The 19,613-nt window shown below is 44.6% G+C and overlaps 1 protein-coding gene across 10 annotated transcripts in view; it reads left to right on the top strand.

Moving 5' to 3' along the window:
- The window catches only part of MLLT10 (MLLT10 histone lysine methyltransferase DOT1L cofactor), a 271,019-nt gene that overhangs the window by 87,141 nt on the left and 164,265 nt on the right, over positions 1-19,613 (top strand). For all 10 annotated transcript variants that reach the window (XM_039523898.1, XM_039523897.1, XM_039523896.1 and 7 more), the window contains one exon: positions 2,527-2,630. In XM_039523898.1, the coding sequence (XP_039379832.1) occupies positions 2,527-2,630 (104 nt within the window). The remainder of the gene's footprint in view (positions 1-2,526; positions 2,631-19,613) is intronic.

The raw sequence follows: 19,613 nt of genomic DNA, 5'->3' as shown, positions 1-19,613 counted from the left end.
TGTTTTAGTTTTTATATTTTTTCTTTCTTTATGTTCACTTTTTTTATACTTAAATTGTACCTCCAATATATTTGCCCCCATATTTCCCATTTATTCCCTCTTGCTCCACTCAAGTGTAGTCATACGTAAGCATTAGTATGATTTCCTGTTCTTCAATGTAAAGATATGATATAGTTTAAACAAAGGAGATACTGAAAAACAGAAGCAAACAAAAGTTGCTTCCCATCCTTTTTCTGCTGGGGGAGGAGGGAGTGCAAAAGGGACAGTTTGTGTGGGCCAACATTTGAGAGTGCCCCAGAACCAAGTGATGATGCAATCCAGCATGCAGGGTCATAGTGCCACTTGGGTTTGGCCTGACCTGGCCTTCCCTGTATCACAGAGGAGGGGCAGCCAGGTGAAACCTGAGTGATGCTGCAGCCCTATGCACCAGAATGCAATGACACTCACTGAAATTTGGCTTGGCGATGCCTCTGTCAAAATGGCCTTGTACGGCCCTGTGTGCATGTGAGAATTTTGTTTTTAAGGCCATCTTTTATTTTTGGTGTGTCCAAATCAGAGGTTGCTTCCATGAAGGATTTCTAGTTGAAATCATTTTAATTTTGTTTGTGCAACAGATAGGGCCTACCAAATTCACAGTCCATTTTGGTCAATTTCACAGTCATAGGATTTTAAAAATTGTAAATTTCATGATTTCAGCTATTTAAATCTGAAGTTTCATGGTGGTGTAATTGTAGGGGTACTGGCCCAAAAAGGAGTTGTGGGGCAGGTCACAAGGTTATTGTAGTAGTGCTACCCTTATTTCTGCGCTGCTGCTGGTGGTGGTGGTGCTGCCTTTAGAGCTGGGCAGCTGGAGAGTTGCAGTTGCTGGCCAGGAGCCCAGCTCTGAAGGCAGAGCCGCCATCAGCAGTAGTGCAGAAATAAAGATGGCATGGTATGGTATAGCCACCCTTACTTCTGTGCTGCTGCCTGAAGAGCTGGGCCCTCAGTCAGCAGCTGCTGCTCTCTCTGGCCACCCAGCTCTGAAGGCAGTGCAGAATTAAGGTGGCAATACCGCAACCCCCCTAAAATAACCTTGCAACCGCCCTGCAACTCCCTTTTGGGTCAGGACTCCCAATTTGAGAAATGCTGGTCTCCCCTGTGAAATCTGTATAGTATAGGCTAAAAGCACACAAAAGACCAGATTTCACGGGGGGGGGGGCAGATTTCACAATCGGTGACTCAGTTTTCATGGCTGTGAATTTGGTAGGGCCCTTGCAATAGGCTGGAATTATATTATAAACATAGAACAGCAGAATCTCTCTTAATTTACACTTCAGTAATCAGCATACCCCAATATTTATATTATAAAAAAACAGTTGTTTCACACACTTCTCACCAAAGCTTTAATTAGAAGAAGCTATAGTGAAGTCCACTATAATTAAGCCTTCATTATTTTAGAAAATACATTGTAACGTGTACTAATATATTAAGTATTTATAATTACAATTACAAACACACCTGTCAAATAATGAAATATATTTTGATGGATTATTTTTGTTCTTTTTGATTATTCACTTAATTGATAATTTGCAAAATTAAATAAATTGCTATAGGTCTCTCCAGTTACTGGGCATTCAGTGAGATTCTGTAATGACATTTTTAGAAATCTGACAATCTGCTTTAAATCTAACTTGTTCCTTGGCCTTTGAAATGAGTTTAGGCTCCTGAATTAAACTCAATTTAAACAAGGTTCCAGGTAGACTAGTTTCTAACCAGGTGGTTATAAGGCTGTGCTGTTTTAGACTCCTATTTAAATAAAAACTGTGTTGAATAGCATTACTAAACTTGGTTAAAGGCCTCTGAACCTCATGTAGGCTTGGAGACATATTGTGAGACTTCTGAACATCTATTTCCACTTATTTGTATGTAAATATGCATTGCATAAAATTATTAAGTTTAACTTTAAATAGGAAGCTTCTCTGGACATAAACTAGGCTGTCCTACTTGTTTATATGGTATCTAGCATAATTAGACATTGATCCTAATTGGAATTTCTAAGTGCTACTATGATACTGTTACTAGTAACTATACTTATAAGCAAACATATGAGAGTAATTCAGTGATTTGAAGGAATGAACACAGGGTTGGGGAGCGGAAAATCTTGAGTTCTAATCACGTGTTAGCCATTGGCTGTTTGGCCATTAGAGAGGTTATTTAAGTTCTCTGCCTCAGTATTCCCCATCTTTAAAATTAGGATAATAGTGAATTAGGATAATACAGAGGTGGTGTGTAGATTTAGTTAATTTAATGTTTATACAGCACTTAGAAAAGGTAAAGTGCTATGCAAATCCTAAACAGTGTATATAGCAGTCTGCTTTAAAAAATTGTGATTAGGCTGTGTAAAGGTGTCCTCAAGTAAGCTTGACTACAAGATTGAGAAAATCAGTATGTCCTTGTAGCACATCATATAAAATGCCTCCTATGAGTAATACAAAAATAATTTGGGTACTTTGTATGATATGTAAATACTTTTTTTTTCTTTAATAGACGTGCTATATTTGTGATGAACAAGGGAGAGAAAGCAAAGCAGCAACTGGTGCTTGCATGACATGTAACAAACATGGATGTCGACAAGCTTTCCATGTAACATGGTAAGTGTATATTATTATGTAATGTGCCAGAAATCCTTTTAAAAACAAACAACAACAACAAAAAAAACCACCTGGAGAACACAGTGTCAAAATGAACAACCAGTTTATTCCTGGTATTTGAGGCACCTAATACTGTGACATCTTAGTGAGAGGCCAGGCTTAATGCTGGATTTTTTTCTCATTGAAATGAGTGCCATTTTTTCTGGTTAAATATGGCAAATTTTATATGGCAACATTACATGCCATAAACACATTTTAGTGGCCAGAGTCAACCAGTGTTTTATAAGATGCTAGAAATAATGCAGTGAATCATTCTTTTTCGAACAATGATCCTTATGTGTATTCTACTGTGGGTGTGCACATGCGCTCGACGAGAAGATCCTTGTTAGCAGTGTCCATTAGTCTGTGCCTGTATCCCTCTCTGCTTCTCATTCTCTGAACTGAGGGCATGAGGGATGATGGAGACTGACCACCTCTTCAGTTCCTTTCTGCTGCTTGGGGTCTGAGATGGAACCTCTTCTGTGTCCGCAGAAGTTGCTAGTTGCTTCTGTGTTGAACTGTAAATATTTGTAAATACATTTTAGATAATGTTTTTGTAGTTAATTAGTGTAATTATTAATAGTTAGGGCTTAGGTCTCTCCCTCCTCCTGCCTCTCCATCAGGGTGCCCAGGCCCAAGATCCTGGGATTCAAGACCTATGTTTCCTGCCTCCTCGGGCTTCCTTGTCATTAAGGACCACCTCAGATGCCTCTGCTGCCTTGGGGAAGCTCACATCCCATTGAAAGGTGCTATTAACTGATCCTTTCCAAGCTGAACCTGTCAAGCCTCTTAGTGCAGGCTTCAGAGAGTCCTGATGGATTGTGCTATGAGGTCCCAGTCCAACCCTGGTTTGTCAGACTCCCCTGTATGTTGGTTGGAGTAACTGAGGAGTGCCCTTCGAAAAACTGAGATCTTTGGCTCGGGGGCTAATAAGAGTAGAGCTAAAGACTCCTCCAAATGGGCATGAGGCTAGAGAAATCTTCCTCCAGTTTCTCATCCAAGAAGAGGACCTCTTCTCCAACACCTTCCAAGTTGGGTGAGACTCTGCACCCAGCATACAGGAGCATCAGGAGCTTACAGGGAGTATGGTACTGGTCTCCTAGCTCCAAAGAGCAGGAATGCCCTGAAACCAGCATTAACAACAGAAACAGGACTGTCCCCAGTATCAGCAAGAGAGAAATGGTATGGATTTTGCCCACATCGATGGTACTGTTGCACTATGGTAAGAAGTCAGTACCAAAGACCACAATGAGACCAACACCGCCAGTGCGCTATACTCCATCCCTTTTCTTCTGAGAAGGATGCTCTGCCCCTGAGGACATTGCTGTCGTCTTGGACCTGGAATCTCCAATCCTTTTGGAACTGATCCTGACAAGGGAGAGTCGCTCATCAGTACACAGGGCTGCCCAGAGAGTTTTCAGGGGCCCCCATGAGAGTTTTCGGTGAGTCCTTCAGTACCGCCGAACACACCTGGAGTGAGTGAAGGACCCACTGCGGAAGACCTGGAGCTTCTTCCACTCCGGGTCTTCAGCGGCAATTCGGTGGCGAGGCCTCCTTCACTTGCTCCAGGACCCGCCGCCGAAGTGCCCCGAAGACCCGGAGTGGAGGGACCCCCGCCCTGTCAGTACCTTCTACTAGCCGGGGCATGATAAGAATCTTGGTTCCGACAGCACCACCCATAGAGTCTGGAGCTGCCTCTTCCTCTGATAGGTTTGGTGTTAGTGGGAGTGTGTGTCCACTCCCGTTAAGACAAGGGAACAGTTAGACAGAGGATCAGGAGTCTCGGTTGTCATCCCAATGTCATAGGAGAGATTATGCATCTTGGGACTAATGGTGCCCTACTCCAGGGGGCCACCTCAGTTTTATTTTGACCCCTCACACTGGCCTTATTTGGGGACAGTGAGACCTGTACATGATATATTTTGAGGCTATACAGGGATCCAGGCAACCCTTTCCTTACAGAGAGGATCCTGAGCCTCCTTAGGAATTAATGGAGGAATCAGAAGAACTGGATCTGGTGGAACTACCAACTTATTGTCATCCTCAGATGAGGCAGTTGCACTAACTTCACCTTCACCATCTGATGACTACAGGCTGTTTTAAGACCTGCAAAGAAGTAACGCAAATACACTCTAGATCCCTCTGCAGGAAGTGCAGAACACTCCCCATAAACTCCTGGATGTTCTCCGAAGTATTGGACCCAGCAGAGTGGAGGCCATCTTTAGAACTGGACACGATGGTTTGACACACCCTGGCCATGTGTACCCCCACTCTGACAAGAGTGGAGAAGTAATACTTTGTGCCAGCTAAAGAAGCAGAATTTTTATTGGCACAAACTACTCTGAATTTGTTAGTAATTTAAGCACTTACTGAAAGAGGCAGACATCCACCTAGATCTACCCCTTCTGACCAGCTTACAGTTCTGCATAGCAAACTATCAAGTATTAATGTCAAAGTATGATTTTATTATTATTTATTTGGAATTTACTGACAAACTATTCCAGGAGCTTAGGCTGCAGTTCAAAGTGCTAATCAGGGAGGGCAAACTGCTTGCTATATTATCCCTCAAGGCCTCAGTTGATGTAGCAGGTACAGCCTTCTGCTTTATGGCGATGTCTGTAGTCATGCATTGAGTGTTGGGGCTTCAGGACTCTGAATTTCCAAAGGAAGTCCAGTCTGAGGTGGAGGACTTACTCTTTGAGGGGAAACAGTGTGCTCAGTGAAAAGACAGACATCATTAAATTCACTAAAGGACTCAGGGTATGTCTACACTACGAAATTAGGTCGATTTTATAGAAGTCGATTTCTACAAATTGATTTTATACAGTTGATTGTGTATGTCCCCACTAAGCACATTAAGTCAGCGGAGTGTGTCCTCACTACCGTGGCTAGCATCGACTTACGGAGCGGTGCCACTGTGGGCAGCTATCCCACAGTTCCCGCAGTCTCCGCCGCCCATTGGAATTCTGGATTAAGCTCCCAATGCCTGATGGGGCAAAAACATTGTCGCAGGTGGTTTTGGGTATATGTCGTCAGTTGCCCCTCCCTCTGTGAAAGTAATGGCAGACAATCGTTTCGCGCCTTTTTTCTGTGCAGACGCCATACCACAGGAAGCATGGAGCCCACTCAGCTCAGCTCATCGTCACCGCTGCTGTTGTGTCCTGAGTGTTGCTGTCAGCAGACGGTGCAGTAGGACTGCTAACTGTCACCATCCCACACCGCTCTTTTGGTGCCATGAATCCACCTCACAGGTCCTCTCGTTGTTCTGTATAAATATTCTCTTGGAATCTGTCGTCATCCACCGCTTCCGCTGCAACTCTGCTCTTCTGCTCTTCTTTAGACACCATGCCACGGCAAGCATGGAGCCCGCTCAGCTCACTGCTGCTGCTGCAAGCATTGTAAACACCTCGCAAATTATCCTGCAGCATGTGCAGAACCTGCAAAAGTAGGCAAGGAGGCAATGACAGCGCAATCACGATAGTGATGAGGAACATGGACACAGACTTCTCTCACAGCATGGGCCCTGGCAGTTTGGACATCATGGTGGTAATGGGGCAGGTTCCTGCCATGGAACACCGATTCTGGGCCCAGGAAACAAGCACAGACTGGTGGGACCGCATAATGTTGCAGGTCTGGGATGATTCCCAGTGGCTGCAAAACTTTTGCATGTGTAAGGGCACTTTCATGGAACTTTGTGACTTGCTTTCCCCTGCCCTGAAGCGCAAGACTACCAAGATGAGAGCAGCCCTCACAGTTGAGAAGCGAGTGGCGATAGCCCTCTGGAAGCTTGCTATGCCAGACAGGTACCAGTCAGTCGGGAATCAGTTTGGAGTGGGTAAATCTACTGTGGGCACTGCTGTGATCCAAGTAGCCAATGCAATCACTGAGCTGCTGCTATCAAGGGTAGTGACTCTGGGAAATGTGCAGGTCATAGTGGATGGCTTTGCTGCAATGGGATTCCCTAACTGTGGTGGGGCAATAGACGGAACGCATATCCCTATCTTGGGACCAGACCACCTTGGCAGCCAGTACATAAACTGTAGGGGGTACTTTTCAATGGTACTGCAAGCACTGGTGGATCACAAGGGATGTTTCACCAACATCAACGTGGGATGGCCGGGAAAGATGAATGATGATCGCATCTTCAGGAACTCTGCTCTGTTTGAACAGCTGTGGGAAGGAACTTACATCCCAGACTAGAAAATTACCGTTGGGGATGTTGAAATGCCTATAGTTATCCTTGGGGACCCAGCCTACCCCTTAATGCCATGGCTCATGAAGCCATACACAGGCAGCCTGGGCAGTAGTAAGGAGCAGTTCAACTATAGGCTGAGCAAGTGCAGAATGGTGGTAGAATGTGCATTTGGATGTTTAAAAGCTCGCTGGTGCAGTTTACTGACTTGGTTAGACTTCAGCGAAACCAATATTCCCATTGTTATTGCTGCTTGCTGTGTGCTCCACAATATCTGTGAGAGTAAGGCGGAGATGTTTATGGTGGGGTGGGAGGTTGAGGCAAATCGCCTGGCGGCCAATTACACGCAGCCAGACACCAGGGCAATTAGAAGAGTACAGCTGGGTGCCCTGCGCATCAGAGAAGCTTTGAAAACCAGTGTCATGACTGGCCAGGCTACGGTGTGGACAGTTCTGTTTGTTTCTCCTTGATGAAAACCCGCCTCCTTGTTTCACTCTACTTCCCTGTAAGCCAACCAACCTCCCGCCTTTGATCACTGCTTTCAGAGGCAATAAAGTCATTGTTTCAAAACCATGCGTTCTTTCTTTATTCAACACACACATAGGGGGAAAATTTGCAAGGTAGCCCAGGAGGGGATGGTGAGGAGGGAAGCACTGGGTGGGGTGGTGGATGAGGGGAGGAGGGAAGAACAAGGCCACACTACAGTTCAAAACTTATTGAATGCCAGCCTTCTGTTGCTTGGGCAATCCGCTGGGGTGGAGTGGCTGGGTGACTATAGCCTCACTTCTCTCCCCCTCCCCCCGTGTTCTTGGACATCTGGGTGAGGAGGATATGGGACTTGGGGAGGAGGGCAGGCGGTGATACAGGGGCTGCAGCGGCGGTCTGTGCTCCTGCTTCCTTTCCTGCAGCTCCACCAGACGCCTGAGCATGTCAGTTTGCTCCCCCATTAGCCTCAGCATTTCATCCTGCCTCCTCCATTGTGCTCCTCCCATCGCATTCATTTAATGCTTTCCTAGACTCTGCCATTGTTTGCCTCCACGCATTCTGCTGAGCTCTTTCAGTGCGGGAGGACTGCATGAGCTCTGACAACATGTTGTCACGAGTGCGTTTTTTTCGCCTTCTAAGCTGCACTAGCCTCTGGGACGGAGATGATAGGGGGAGCGTAGAAACATTTGCAGCTGCGGGAGAAAAAAAAGGGAGAGTAGTATTTAAAAAGATATATTTTAGAGAACAAAGATAAGACTATTTCACACTGAATCAAGCGATTCACATTACATAGTATATGTACAAGGTTGCATTTTGCCTCGTATATTGAGTGCCTGCCGGTTTGGTGTGAGACATCACACATGCTCGGCTGGGCAACAGAATTCAGCTTGCAGGCTGCCATGGTAAGGCAAAGAGTTTCGGCTTCTTCAACCTTCATAACATGTGGGAATGGTTTCAAACAGCAGCGCCCTCCTTTCCCATACCAAGCAAAGCCTGTTGGGTTGGCCATTTAAAAAGAGGTGCTGCGGTTTCAGGGTGAACGTGCAGCACAACCCTAACCCTCCCCCCTAATTCTCTGGGACGATTGCTTCACACCCTCCCTTCCCCACCGTGTGGCTAGTATCAGGGAAGATCCCTGTCAGCCAAAGGCAAACAGCCGAGCAGGAACGGGCATCTCTGAATGTCTCCTTAAACAAATTTCCCGTATTTCAACCAGGTGATCATGAATGATATCACTCTCTTGAGGCTAACACAGAGATAAAGAATGGATGTTGCTTGATGCCACCAAAGCCTGGGCCCATTCGCTGCAATGCTTTGTTCTCCAATGATTCCAGACTACTTACTACTGGCTTATGTCCTACCATGGAGGACGGATAAGCTCCCCCATTAGCCTCAGCATTTCATCCTGCCTCCTCCATTGTGCTCCTCCCATCGCATTCATTTAATGCTTTCCTAGACTCTGCCATTGTTTGCCTCCACGCATTCAGCCCTCCCCAGAAACCTTCTGCAAGGGCTTTTAGAGTACCTCCAGGAGAGCTTCATGGAGATGTCCTTGGAGGATTTCTGCTCCCTCCCCAGACACGTTAACAGTCTCTTCCAGTAGCTCTACTGGCCACGAATGCATCCCAAGTCTTCAGGGCAAATTAATCATTGAACACGGTTGCTTTTAAACCCTGTATCATATTTACAAAGGGTTTACATATTTACACTCGCCAGAAGTGCCTTCTCCGGCATCATGGTCCAGGAGCCCGCCTTGGGAGGGTTGGGAGGGTATTGGCTCCAAGATGATGAACAGTTCCTGGCTCTTGGGGAGAAGAGATTCTCTGCTTCCCTGGTGTGCGTGATCCTCAACCTCCTCCTCATCTTCCTTATCCCTGTTGCATGAGACTCCCCCCTTGCAGGTGTCCACGGACAGTGGGGGGTAGTGGTGGGCCCCCCCCCCCCCCTAAAATTGCATGCAGCTCATCACAGAAGCGGCATGTATGGTGCTCTGACCTGGAACAGCCGTTTGCCTCCTTTGTTTTTTGATAGGTTTGCCTGAGCTCCTTAATTTTCACGCGGCACTGCTGTGTGTCCCTGTTGCAGCCTCTGCCCATCATGCCCTTGGAGATATTGGCATTTCGTCTTTTGGAATGGAGTTCTGCCTGCACGGATTCTTCTCCCCATACAGCCATCAGATCTGGTACCTCCCATTAGCTCCATGCTGGAGCTCTTTTGCAATTCTGGGACTGCATGGTCACCTGTGCTGATGAGCTCTGCATGGTCACCTGTGCTGATGAGCTCGTCACGCTGGCCAAACAGGAAATAAAATTCAAAAGTTCCCAGGGCTTTTCCTGTTTACCTGGCCAGTGCATCTGAGTTGAGAGTGCTGTCCAGAGTGGTCACAATGGAGCACTCTGAAATAGCTCCCGGAGGCCAATACCATCGAATTGCATCCACACTAACCCAAATTCGACCCAGCAAGGTCAGTTTTAGTGCTAAATCCCTTGCTGTGGAGGAGTACAGAAATTGATTTTAAGAGCCCTTTAAGTCAACAAAACAGGCTTGGTCGTGTGGATGGGTGCAGGGTTAAATCGATCTAACACTGCTAAATTCGACCTAAATTCATAGTGTAGACCAGGGCTAAGTGACAACACCCCATTTGCTGGGCATCTACACTCCAGTACAAGAAAGTGCAACATGGCAAAATGGAAAACATTTTCTATCTGTGTCACCATCATTGGATAACACCAGTGGATTCCCAGATCCCTGTAATCTTGGAATCTCTCCTATCCTTAAAAACTTCAGGTCTGTGGGTGCACGTAGGAGCTATTAACACTTATCACCCTCTGGTTGACAACCACTCTATCTTCACCCATCCTCTGACTGTCTGTTTTCTAATGGAAATCGTTAGAAGTTTTCCCTGAAGCTGAAATCTACCTGGACTTGGGATCTCAGTCTAGTCCTATCAGCATGAAGGATGGCTCTGTTTGAATCCATAGCACACCTGTTGATGAAGGTTGCTTTTCTGTTAGCCATCATGTCAGCCAAAAGAGTAGGTGAGCTGGGGGCCCTTATGGCTGATCTACCTTACATGGTCTTCCATAGGGATAAAGTCTTCCCGGTATTACACTCAAAATACACTCCGAGTTGATCTTAGAATTCCATCTAAATCATACTATTCACTTATTTGTCTTCTTTCCAAAGTTGTATGCCACCAGTGAGAATAGAAACCTTCCCTCTGTCTGTGTCTGTTGAGGCATGGCATTCTACCTGCAGAGGACTAAATCCTTTAGGAAATTACCTATTTGTTGTTTGTATTCTTTGTGCAACATATGAGTGATGAAGCAATCTTGTCCCAAAGACTATCCAAATGGATTTTGGGTTGCATCCTGCTCTGTTACAAGCAGATAGGGACCTCTCCCCCACAAGGGGTCAGAGCCCACTTGACTAGAGCACAGGCTGCATCACTAGCCTCACTCCAAGAGGTTGTTCTGGAAATCTGTAAAGTGGCACAATGTGTGATTCTGTTCAGGCTTTCATGAGACATTATGCCCTAAGCATTATGCAGAGATCTACTGCTGACTCATCCTTTGGCAGAGGTGGTACAGCAAGGGTTCTTGAACCCTCCTTCTCAACGAATATGGCTTGTGACTCACTCCCAGTGGAGTACACATAAGGAACAACACTTGAAGAAGAAAGGTAGGTTATTTACCTTCCAGTAACCGGGATTCTTCAAGATGTGTGGTCCTTATCTGTACTGCATTACTTGCCCTCTTTCCCCTCTGCAGCAGAGCCTTATACTAGGTTATTCATAGTAGAAAGGTACCGGAGAAAGAGTTGGTACGCACCACACCTTATGCCCTTGGTTTGGAATGTGAGGAGAGAAGAAGGGGCACAGGCATGAACCAACAGTCAGGGCTAGCAAATTTCTTCTAGTCTCAAGTGCATGGAGAATGTGTGCACCCACACTGGAATAAAGATAAGGACCATATATCTCGAAGAGCCAGTTACTGGAATGTAAGTAATCTTTCTTTTCCACTTCCAGTTTAGCTTATTGAAGCTTTACTTTGAGCAGTCTCAACTATCAAAGGATAACTTGTATATACAGTTTATTCAAAACCACAATTTATGAAAAAAATTCTGGAGTGTATATATAAATATTAATTCTTGCTGCATCTATTCTGCTGTAGCATATTGTCTAGATGCAAATTCTCTGGTTTTATCCTCTTTCTTTAAGCAGTGCAGCATTGTTTCAGCATTCATCATTTGCTTGTGTGTGCCAGTCCACAGTGCAATTGCAATATTTTGCCAAATCTGTGAAATGTTATTTAACTAGCCTAAGATGAATTACACTTTTTTTTTCTTCAGTCCAGTCAAGCTGATTTTTCATATGTATCTTATTTTTCATGGTGAACAGTGAATTTCAAGTTTTCTTTGAGCATGAAAATAATATTTAAGACTTGCTCCTAAAAACATTTTATACATGAGTAACTTCAACCATGCATATAGTCCCATTAACTCAATGGGATTACTTGCATGCCTTCAGTTTCTCATGTGGATAAGTGTTTGCAGGACAAGGACCTTAGTTATATTTTGTACTTCCAGTTCCTTTATCATTCATTGTTCCTCTTCCCTCCCACCCCTGAAGCCCAATTTATAAAATGAATGCCATGAAACAACATATTTCTGTGTAAAATGTGTTCATGCCTTTCCTAATCCTGGTGCTTTTTGGTATTCCGTGATTAGATATGTGAAGTAGCATGATACTTAATCAAAGGGGCTGGAATTACGTTCTTGGTCAACTCCAGGTTCTGTTGGTTTTGGGGGACACATAACTTTTGTAAAATAGAGAGAATGTGAAATAATACAGAGTAAATAAAGAGATATAAAGCTAGTTTTGTGATATCTGGGCTAATAAAAAGGAGTGTTGAAAAGAAAAATTGGGGTTTGTATAGCTTTGTTCCTTGAGTGTTTGCACATGTCCATTCCACTTTAGGTGTTTGCGCACTAGTGCACTGAAGCCGGAGAACTTCTTCCGATAGTTGTACCCATTGGGGCAGCGCTTCTACCTTCCGCGCTCGAGCTGCTAGCTGAGAGTCTAAAAGGCATAGTTGCCCCAACTCTCCTCAGTTCCTTCTCACCGCCCAGGGTTGGTAGTTGGAGCGTGAGTGAGCGCTTTTCTATCCTTACCTTTCTCCTGTAGATCTTGTCTAAATATATATATATCTATCCTGTATATAGTTCTTTAGCTTAGTTAAATTAGTTAGTTTGTAGTGGTACCCTATAAAAAGTTTCCTTTATACTCAGTTTTTGTTCATTTTGTTTTTTCTCAAGCTTTGGCTTGGTACAGGGGCATGCTGAAATGCCTGACTTTCAAATGCTGTTCTGGTTGTAAGTCCATGCCAGTCAGCAGGCCCCACTCCAGCTGTTCAAAGTGCACAGGGGAGCGTCACGTTATGCATAAGTGCCCTATTTTCAGAGTGTTTAAGACCCTAATGAAGAAGCTGAGGGAGGTCCGACTTCAACACATCTTAATGGCGCATTGTGTCCTCACTTGGTATCTACCCATTCAGTACATGGGGTTTTGGACTTGACTCCTTTCCAGAGTGTGCTGATTGATTCAGTGGATCCCCTATATTGAAGGGAGCAAGAGAGAAGACAACACTCTCTGTCCCAGGTACCATGTAAGCACCAGGAGAATTCTAGCACCTGTATTTCCTTGGCCAGAAGTCTTCCTCTTTGTGGGCTAAGTCTCCTTGGGACTCTCACCAAAGGAAGTTGGGTACTCATGGTAGAGCAATCACCAGTGCGGTAGTACCATTGAAACTAATTCCATTGACTAGACCTTCAACAGCATTGACTTCCTCCTTGGTGTGTGGCAGAGATGTTTGTGACCATCAGAGACCTTCTGTGTCTGTCAATACTGGACTTACCGCTGATGCAGGATGAGACTGCAGACTATTCTAGGCATGCAGGCGCCAACTCCAGGATCTACCTTGATACCTATATATAAACACTGTCAATATCAAACCTGGCATCAGCACTGTCTGGTTCTGGTGCATTGGAATTTTGAACTAAAGGCATGGCCATAGGAAAGCCCTGTATGCTAGAACTGGTACTGTCCACGTCTCTTAGTCCTGTAACTGGCTTCTCTGCCTGGTACTGCACCTCCTTTGAATTCTGATGCCAATTCATTGTCTGACTTTTGAAGTGGTTTCTACAGGTTGGATTTCTATTTCAGAAGGTCATGAGGGTTCACCCTTTTCTTCAGTGCATAAATCAAGATCTGAATACCATGATCCTTACAGTAGCTGGTCAAGAGACAGATTGCCATGGGGCTGGGCTTCAGTACCTTATCAAATGCAGCAATGGCTCTTTGTGAAATCTCTGAGGACTTCTTACTGATTCCAGGGCTGCTTCTCTATGTCACCCTGCTACGAGATCTCTACGGAGATACAATTCCCAGTACTGATATCGTTACCCAGCAATCTGTGGAAGTTATTCAACTTGCTTCAGATCCTCCGATGGAGGAGATCTCATTACCACCAGAGCAGATTCACACTGATTCCTCTGCTCAATACTTCCTCCTGTTCTCTGGATGAGGGTATAGTGCCAGAGTTGTAATCTCCAGTTGCAGATGACTACAAAACCTATCAGGGTCTGTTGAAGAGGGTGGCCACTGCCCTGGGAATGCAGGTTGAACTGGTCCAGGATTACCCTCACAAGCTAGAGGGCATTTTGTATTCCACAAGTCCTTCGAGAGCAGCTTTGCCTATTGATGTCTGTATTAGAGCCTTGGAAAATCCTTTGGCAGAGTCCTGCTTTTCTGACTCTTACTACTAAAGGAATTGAGAAAAGCTACATCATCTGGTGGCAGTGATTGAAAAGGCCAGAAAAGGGCATTTTCAATCCACTCCCAAAGTTAAGGATGCAAAGAAATTAGATTTATTTAGGGGATAGGTACCAGAGGGGTAGCCGTGTTAGTCTGGATCTGTAAAAAGCAACAGAAAGTCCTGTGGCACCTTTAAGACTAACAGATGTATTGGAGCATACGCTTTGTCAGACGCATGTTAGGAAATAGGTTTATTCATGCTCAGGTTTACAGTTCAGGTTTGTGACCCATTGGACTTTGTTGTCCTATTATGATTATTCAGTGTGGGACTCAATGTACAAATTTACTGACAAGCTGCCAGATATTATGAATGAGTTCAAGGCTCTTTGAAATGAATCTGATTGCTTGTACATCTTTGCAGGCTGCACTGGATGAGGCCGATTGGGCTGCTTGTGTCATGGCAACAATGGTGATCATGTGTCATGCTTCCTGGCTTCAGTCATCAGGTTTACCTTCCGAAGTTTGGCAGATGATTGAGGACTTGTCCGTCAAGGGCTCCAACTTTTTCTCTGAGAAAGACAGATGAAGCTCTGCATTCTCTTAAGGATTCAAGGGCGACGTTGAAATCCTTTAGCATTTACACTCCAGTCCAAGAAGAAAGCAGTTCTATCCTCAGACCCAACAGAGGTACTCTTTCTACCTGACTAGACAATCAGATCAATCCAAGAGATGACAGAGCTCTCAGAAAGAGATTATCTCCTTCACCTCCATTTTCTGCTACCTCCAACCATCAGACTTCTTCCAACCCATCTACTTGATTCCTTGACAGCAAATCACTCTATTTGATCTCACCTCCCTTTGGCAGCCACTTGTCCCACTTCCTAAGGTCTTGGTCCCACATTAGAACCCACCTGTCTGTTGTAAGCACGATGGAACTGAGATATACCCTGCAACTCACTTCTGTTCCCCCATCCCTTTTCAGGGACCATTCTCATGAAACTGTAACTAGTCCAAGAGGTGCAGTCTTTATTGCAGTTGGGCCCATAGAATAAGTGCCTCTTCAGCATCAGGGAAAGGTTCTCTTCTGGCTATTTTCTCATTCAAAAATCCAAGGAAAGCTTAAGACCTATTTTAAACCTGCAAAATCTCAACAATTACATAAAGAAGATAAAAATTTTGTAATCCTAGCTTTTATTATCCCTTTCCTACCTCGCAACAACTTGTTCGCTGCCCTGGACGTAAGGGATGCATGTTTCCATATGACGTTACACCAGAGTCAGGAAGTTTCTAAGATTTGTTGTAGTAGCAGTTCATTATCAGTTCACGGTCTCCCCCTCTGGGCTGTCCTCAGGGCCCTGAGTATTCACAACATGTGTGGCAGTGGTAGCAGCACACATCAAAAAGGCAGGATTTCATGTGTACCAGTATCTGGATGATTGGTTAGGCCAGGGTCAGTACAGATAGCAAGTGAAGGGCAGTACTGAGACTATGCCTTTCCTCTTAAATGTATTGGGCCTGATAATCAATGATGAAAAGTCAGTTTTACTCCCTGTAGAAAGAATTGAATTTATAGGGGTGCTTCTCAATTTGACATCAGCAAAGGCATACTTATCTCAGGCCAGATTTCAAGCAATTTTTGACCTGTGCTCACAGTTCAAGGTGTATTTAAGTATAACTGTAAGGAATTGCCTGAAACTTTTGCGCCACATGGTAGCTTGCACATACCTGACTCAGTATGCCAGACTTGATTTCTGGGTAATGCAAAGGTTGTTGAAGTCTGTCTACCATCCCTCTTGCAATCCACTAGATATGCTGACACATATCTGCAGCTGTCTTGTCTTCTTGAAACTGGTGGATGGTCTTTGACAATGTATGCACTGGAGTTCCTTTTGTTGCAACATTTCCTTCCATGACCTTAGTCAGAGATGTGTCAGGTAGGTAACCCTTTGCCAAGAAACATTGGTTTCTGGTCGCCCTACATCCAGAATGGCATTTATCTCAAGGCTTCTCACTTCCCCAGATCTGAGAACTGTATAGCTGACCATTTCATTAGATCATTCATCAACGATCATGAATGGTTTCTCAGGCCTGATTCATAAAGTCCATTTTTCAGATTTGGGGAATGCCAGAAGTTAGCTTGTTTTACCACACAACAGAACAGGAAGTGTCACCAGTTTTATTCAAGAGGAGGTCTTAGTCCATGGTCCATGATGGATGCTTTTCTATTATCATGGCAGGGGAAGCTTCTCTATGCTTTTCCTCCCATACCTTTGGTGGCCAGGGTACTGGGCAAACTCAGACAAGTTTATGCTGTTCTGATTTTTGATAGTGACAGCCTGGCCTCATCAGCACTGGTTCTCTGACCTTTTGAACCTCTCTACTTGAGGTGCCATAACTCTTCCATAAGTCCCATAACTCTTCCACTTAATTTTGCAGGACAGTGACCAGGCTCTGCATCCCATCCCTCTTAGCCTACATCTGACTGCTTGGATTCTCAGTAGGTAGCTGCTTGAGAAGCAGTCTGTTTTGCTGTATTACAGAATGTTCTTTTAAATAGCAGAAAGTTCTGCACCAGATTCACTTACTTCCTGGACTGGAATAGGTTTTCATTGTTACCCCAGCAGAAGGATGTAAGCCATTATTTTCAGTTTATTTTGGATTGGGTACTCCACCTGAAGGGAACAGGTCTTTCAGTCAGTTCCATGAGAGTGCATTTAGCTGCCATCTCTGCATTCCAGCCTCACGTAGATAGGTGGAGAAAATCAACCTCCCATTTGACTATTTGGTGCTGAAAAGGTTTGGATAGAGATCCAATACCGTCCTAGGATTTAAATTTGGTTCTTTTGTTGTTGTTGTGGGGTCCCTTTGAAACTATAGCTACATATTCCATCTTTGCTTTCTTGATGAAGATAGCATTCTTAGTAGCTATTGCTTTGGTCAGGAGAGCTGTGAAGCTTCAGGCTTTTATGGATGACCCTTCTTATGCTGTCTTTGACAGAGACAATGTGGGTTTACATCCATACTCCAAATTTCTTACCAGCGTGGCTTCTAATTTTCACATAAATCAGACTATATTCTTGCCAACCTTCTTTCTGAAACCCCACCCTCACAAAGATGAGGATAAAGTTCATTCTTTGGCTGTGATCAGAATGTTTTCATTTTATCTAGACAGGACTAAGAAGTTGCAATCATGCCTGTAACTATTTGTGTCTGTTGCCGATAGAATGAAGAAGCCTGTTATCTCTGAGGATATTTTACTGAATTTCCTCCTACATTTAATTGTGTTATGATATTGCTAAAGTTCTGCTACCCCAAAGAGTTTTAGCAGACTCTACAAGGGCTCAAGCTGCTTCAGCATCTTTCCTGAGTCATGTTCCCACTACCGACATTTTTAGGGATGCCATCAGGTCTTCTGTTCATATGTTCACTGCCCTTTATGCCATCTTCCATGCCTCTGGAGATGATGCTAAAATTGGGAGAGTATTGCTGTAGTCTTTGTTTCGATAGACTCTGATACTTGTCCCCATTTGGAACTGTTTGTGAGTAACGTGAAGTGGAATGGACATGCAGTCACTCGAAGAAGAAAAAAGAGTTGCATACCTGCTTACTATTGTTCTTCAAGATGTGTTGCACATGTCTGTTACATGCTCAACCGCCGCCTCTCTACATCAGAGTTTCTTCAAATATTGGCTTTGGTGTGAAGGAACTGAAGGGGTTGAGGATGGCTCTGCTCCTTTTACACTCTTGGCTGGCAGCATGAGAGTGCAAAGGGCGCATGCACCTCCCTGTGGTACTATTATGGGGAAAAAATTCTCCTGGCACTTGTGCACAGGCGCTTGAAGTGGAATGGACACGTGCAACACATCTCAAACAGTTCCAGTATAGATATGTAACTGTTTTTTATCAAAAACTTGAACCAACCTGGAAGTATATTTGTGTCAAACTTAAATTAGTCAAACCTGACTAAAAGAGATAATGTCTTGAGTACTTTGGGGCGCACATTTGCTGAGGTTGTCTGTGTTTTTAAAAAAAAGAAAATAAAAATCAAGCTAGACTAAGTCCCTAATATTAATAGAAAAGCTTTTAATTTTTTTTAATGTGATGAAATGTGTGAAGTACTTGTTTAAATCCAAACATTTCCTTGCAGCATTTGTAACCAAACCATTGCATTATTGTGCTAATGAAAAAGAAACAGAAAACTAAATCTATTTTCAGTGTCCAAATTGATTGCTGCACAGAAAATAAATCAACAATGAAAATGGTAAAAAGCAAATTTGTTTTTTTATAACTTTGAGTAGTGTCCTGGTGGGTGCTCCACTATAGGGGTACTTGCGTTCCTGCACTGCTGATCAGAGTACTTCAGTAGCAGTGTCTGTTAGGCCCACATATGTGCGCTCTCTCTTCGTGCTCTGCCATGAGGCTAGCCAGTGCTCGTGAGCTAACCCCCCCTCAGTTCCTTCTCAACTGCCCCTGGCTAGAGACAGCTCTTTGCAGTCCCTTAAGTTCATTACTTTTGCTTTACATTTCTATAACTAAGTTAGTGCCCTAGTACTTACTTGTAAGTTTTAGTTTCCCCCTTCATTTTTTTTCAATGAAAATAAGACTGTTTCCTGCTTTTTCTCATTGGGGACCCTTCCCCCAACGGAGTATGCCTGGTTCACCGGGCTTCAAGAAGTGCCTCTCCTGCAAAGTTGCAGACAAGCACTGTCCCAGTTGCAGACAAGCACTTCCTCAGGGAAGGCCCCATTCCACAAAAATGTGGACTCTGCCAGAAACAAGCACTGTCCCAGTTGCAGACAAGCACTTCCTCAGGGAAGGCCCCATTCCACAAAAATGTGGACTCTGCCAGAAACTCAGACCCTGGTCTCTTAAGGACAACGAGCTGAGACACAAGATTATCTTCACGGAGATGGCTCTCTGGACCTGCGCCAAGAGTCACCTGGCAGACATGAGTCTTTCCCACAGCCCATAACATCCAAAGGCTGTGGGTTAAAGAAACCAGCGGATGACCCATCTCATAAGTCTTTGAAAAAGAGAGTGGGAAGTCCCCACAGTGAGCTGAAAGCTGGCTGTAAACTATCTCCGGTCTGCTTGGTACCGTCAGCACTGAGTCAGTCCCAGCCTGGTATGCAAAGTTCATGAAGATCTGTAGCGTCAAGTGCTGTTGATGTGCCTATCTGATGTTGCCAATATTTGATACTCCATTGGCACTGTCCTGGATGCCCCATCAGCACCAGAGCAGTTGGTGTGGGCAAGATCTCCATCCTCCCTGGTATTGCCAGTGGCATCAAGTTGATTGGTACCGCCGGAATTCTGTCACTCAAGAGACCTCTGCGTATCTAATGTACCAGAGTTTCCTTGGAACAGGGATCTCTGCTCTGAGTATCTGTATGGCACAGGAGTCTTCCCTGCTGCCCTGCCACGCTCCCCCACTCTCAAGTGTGTACTTGGA

This window comes from Mauremys reevesii, linkage group 2 (assembly GCF_016161935.1).
Source record: "Mauremys reevesii isolate NIE-2019 linkage group 2, ASM1616193v1, whole genome shotgun sequence".
Taxonomy (NCBI): Eukaryota; Metazoa; Chordata; order Testudines; family Geoemydidae; genus Mauremys; species Mauremys reevesii.
The sequence above is the reverse complement of the archived record's forward strand: the minus strand, read 5'-3'. Positions and strand labels throughout refer to the sequence as shown.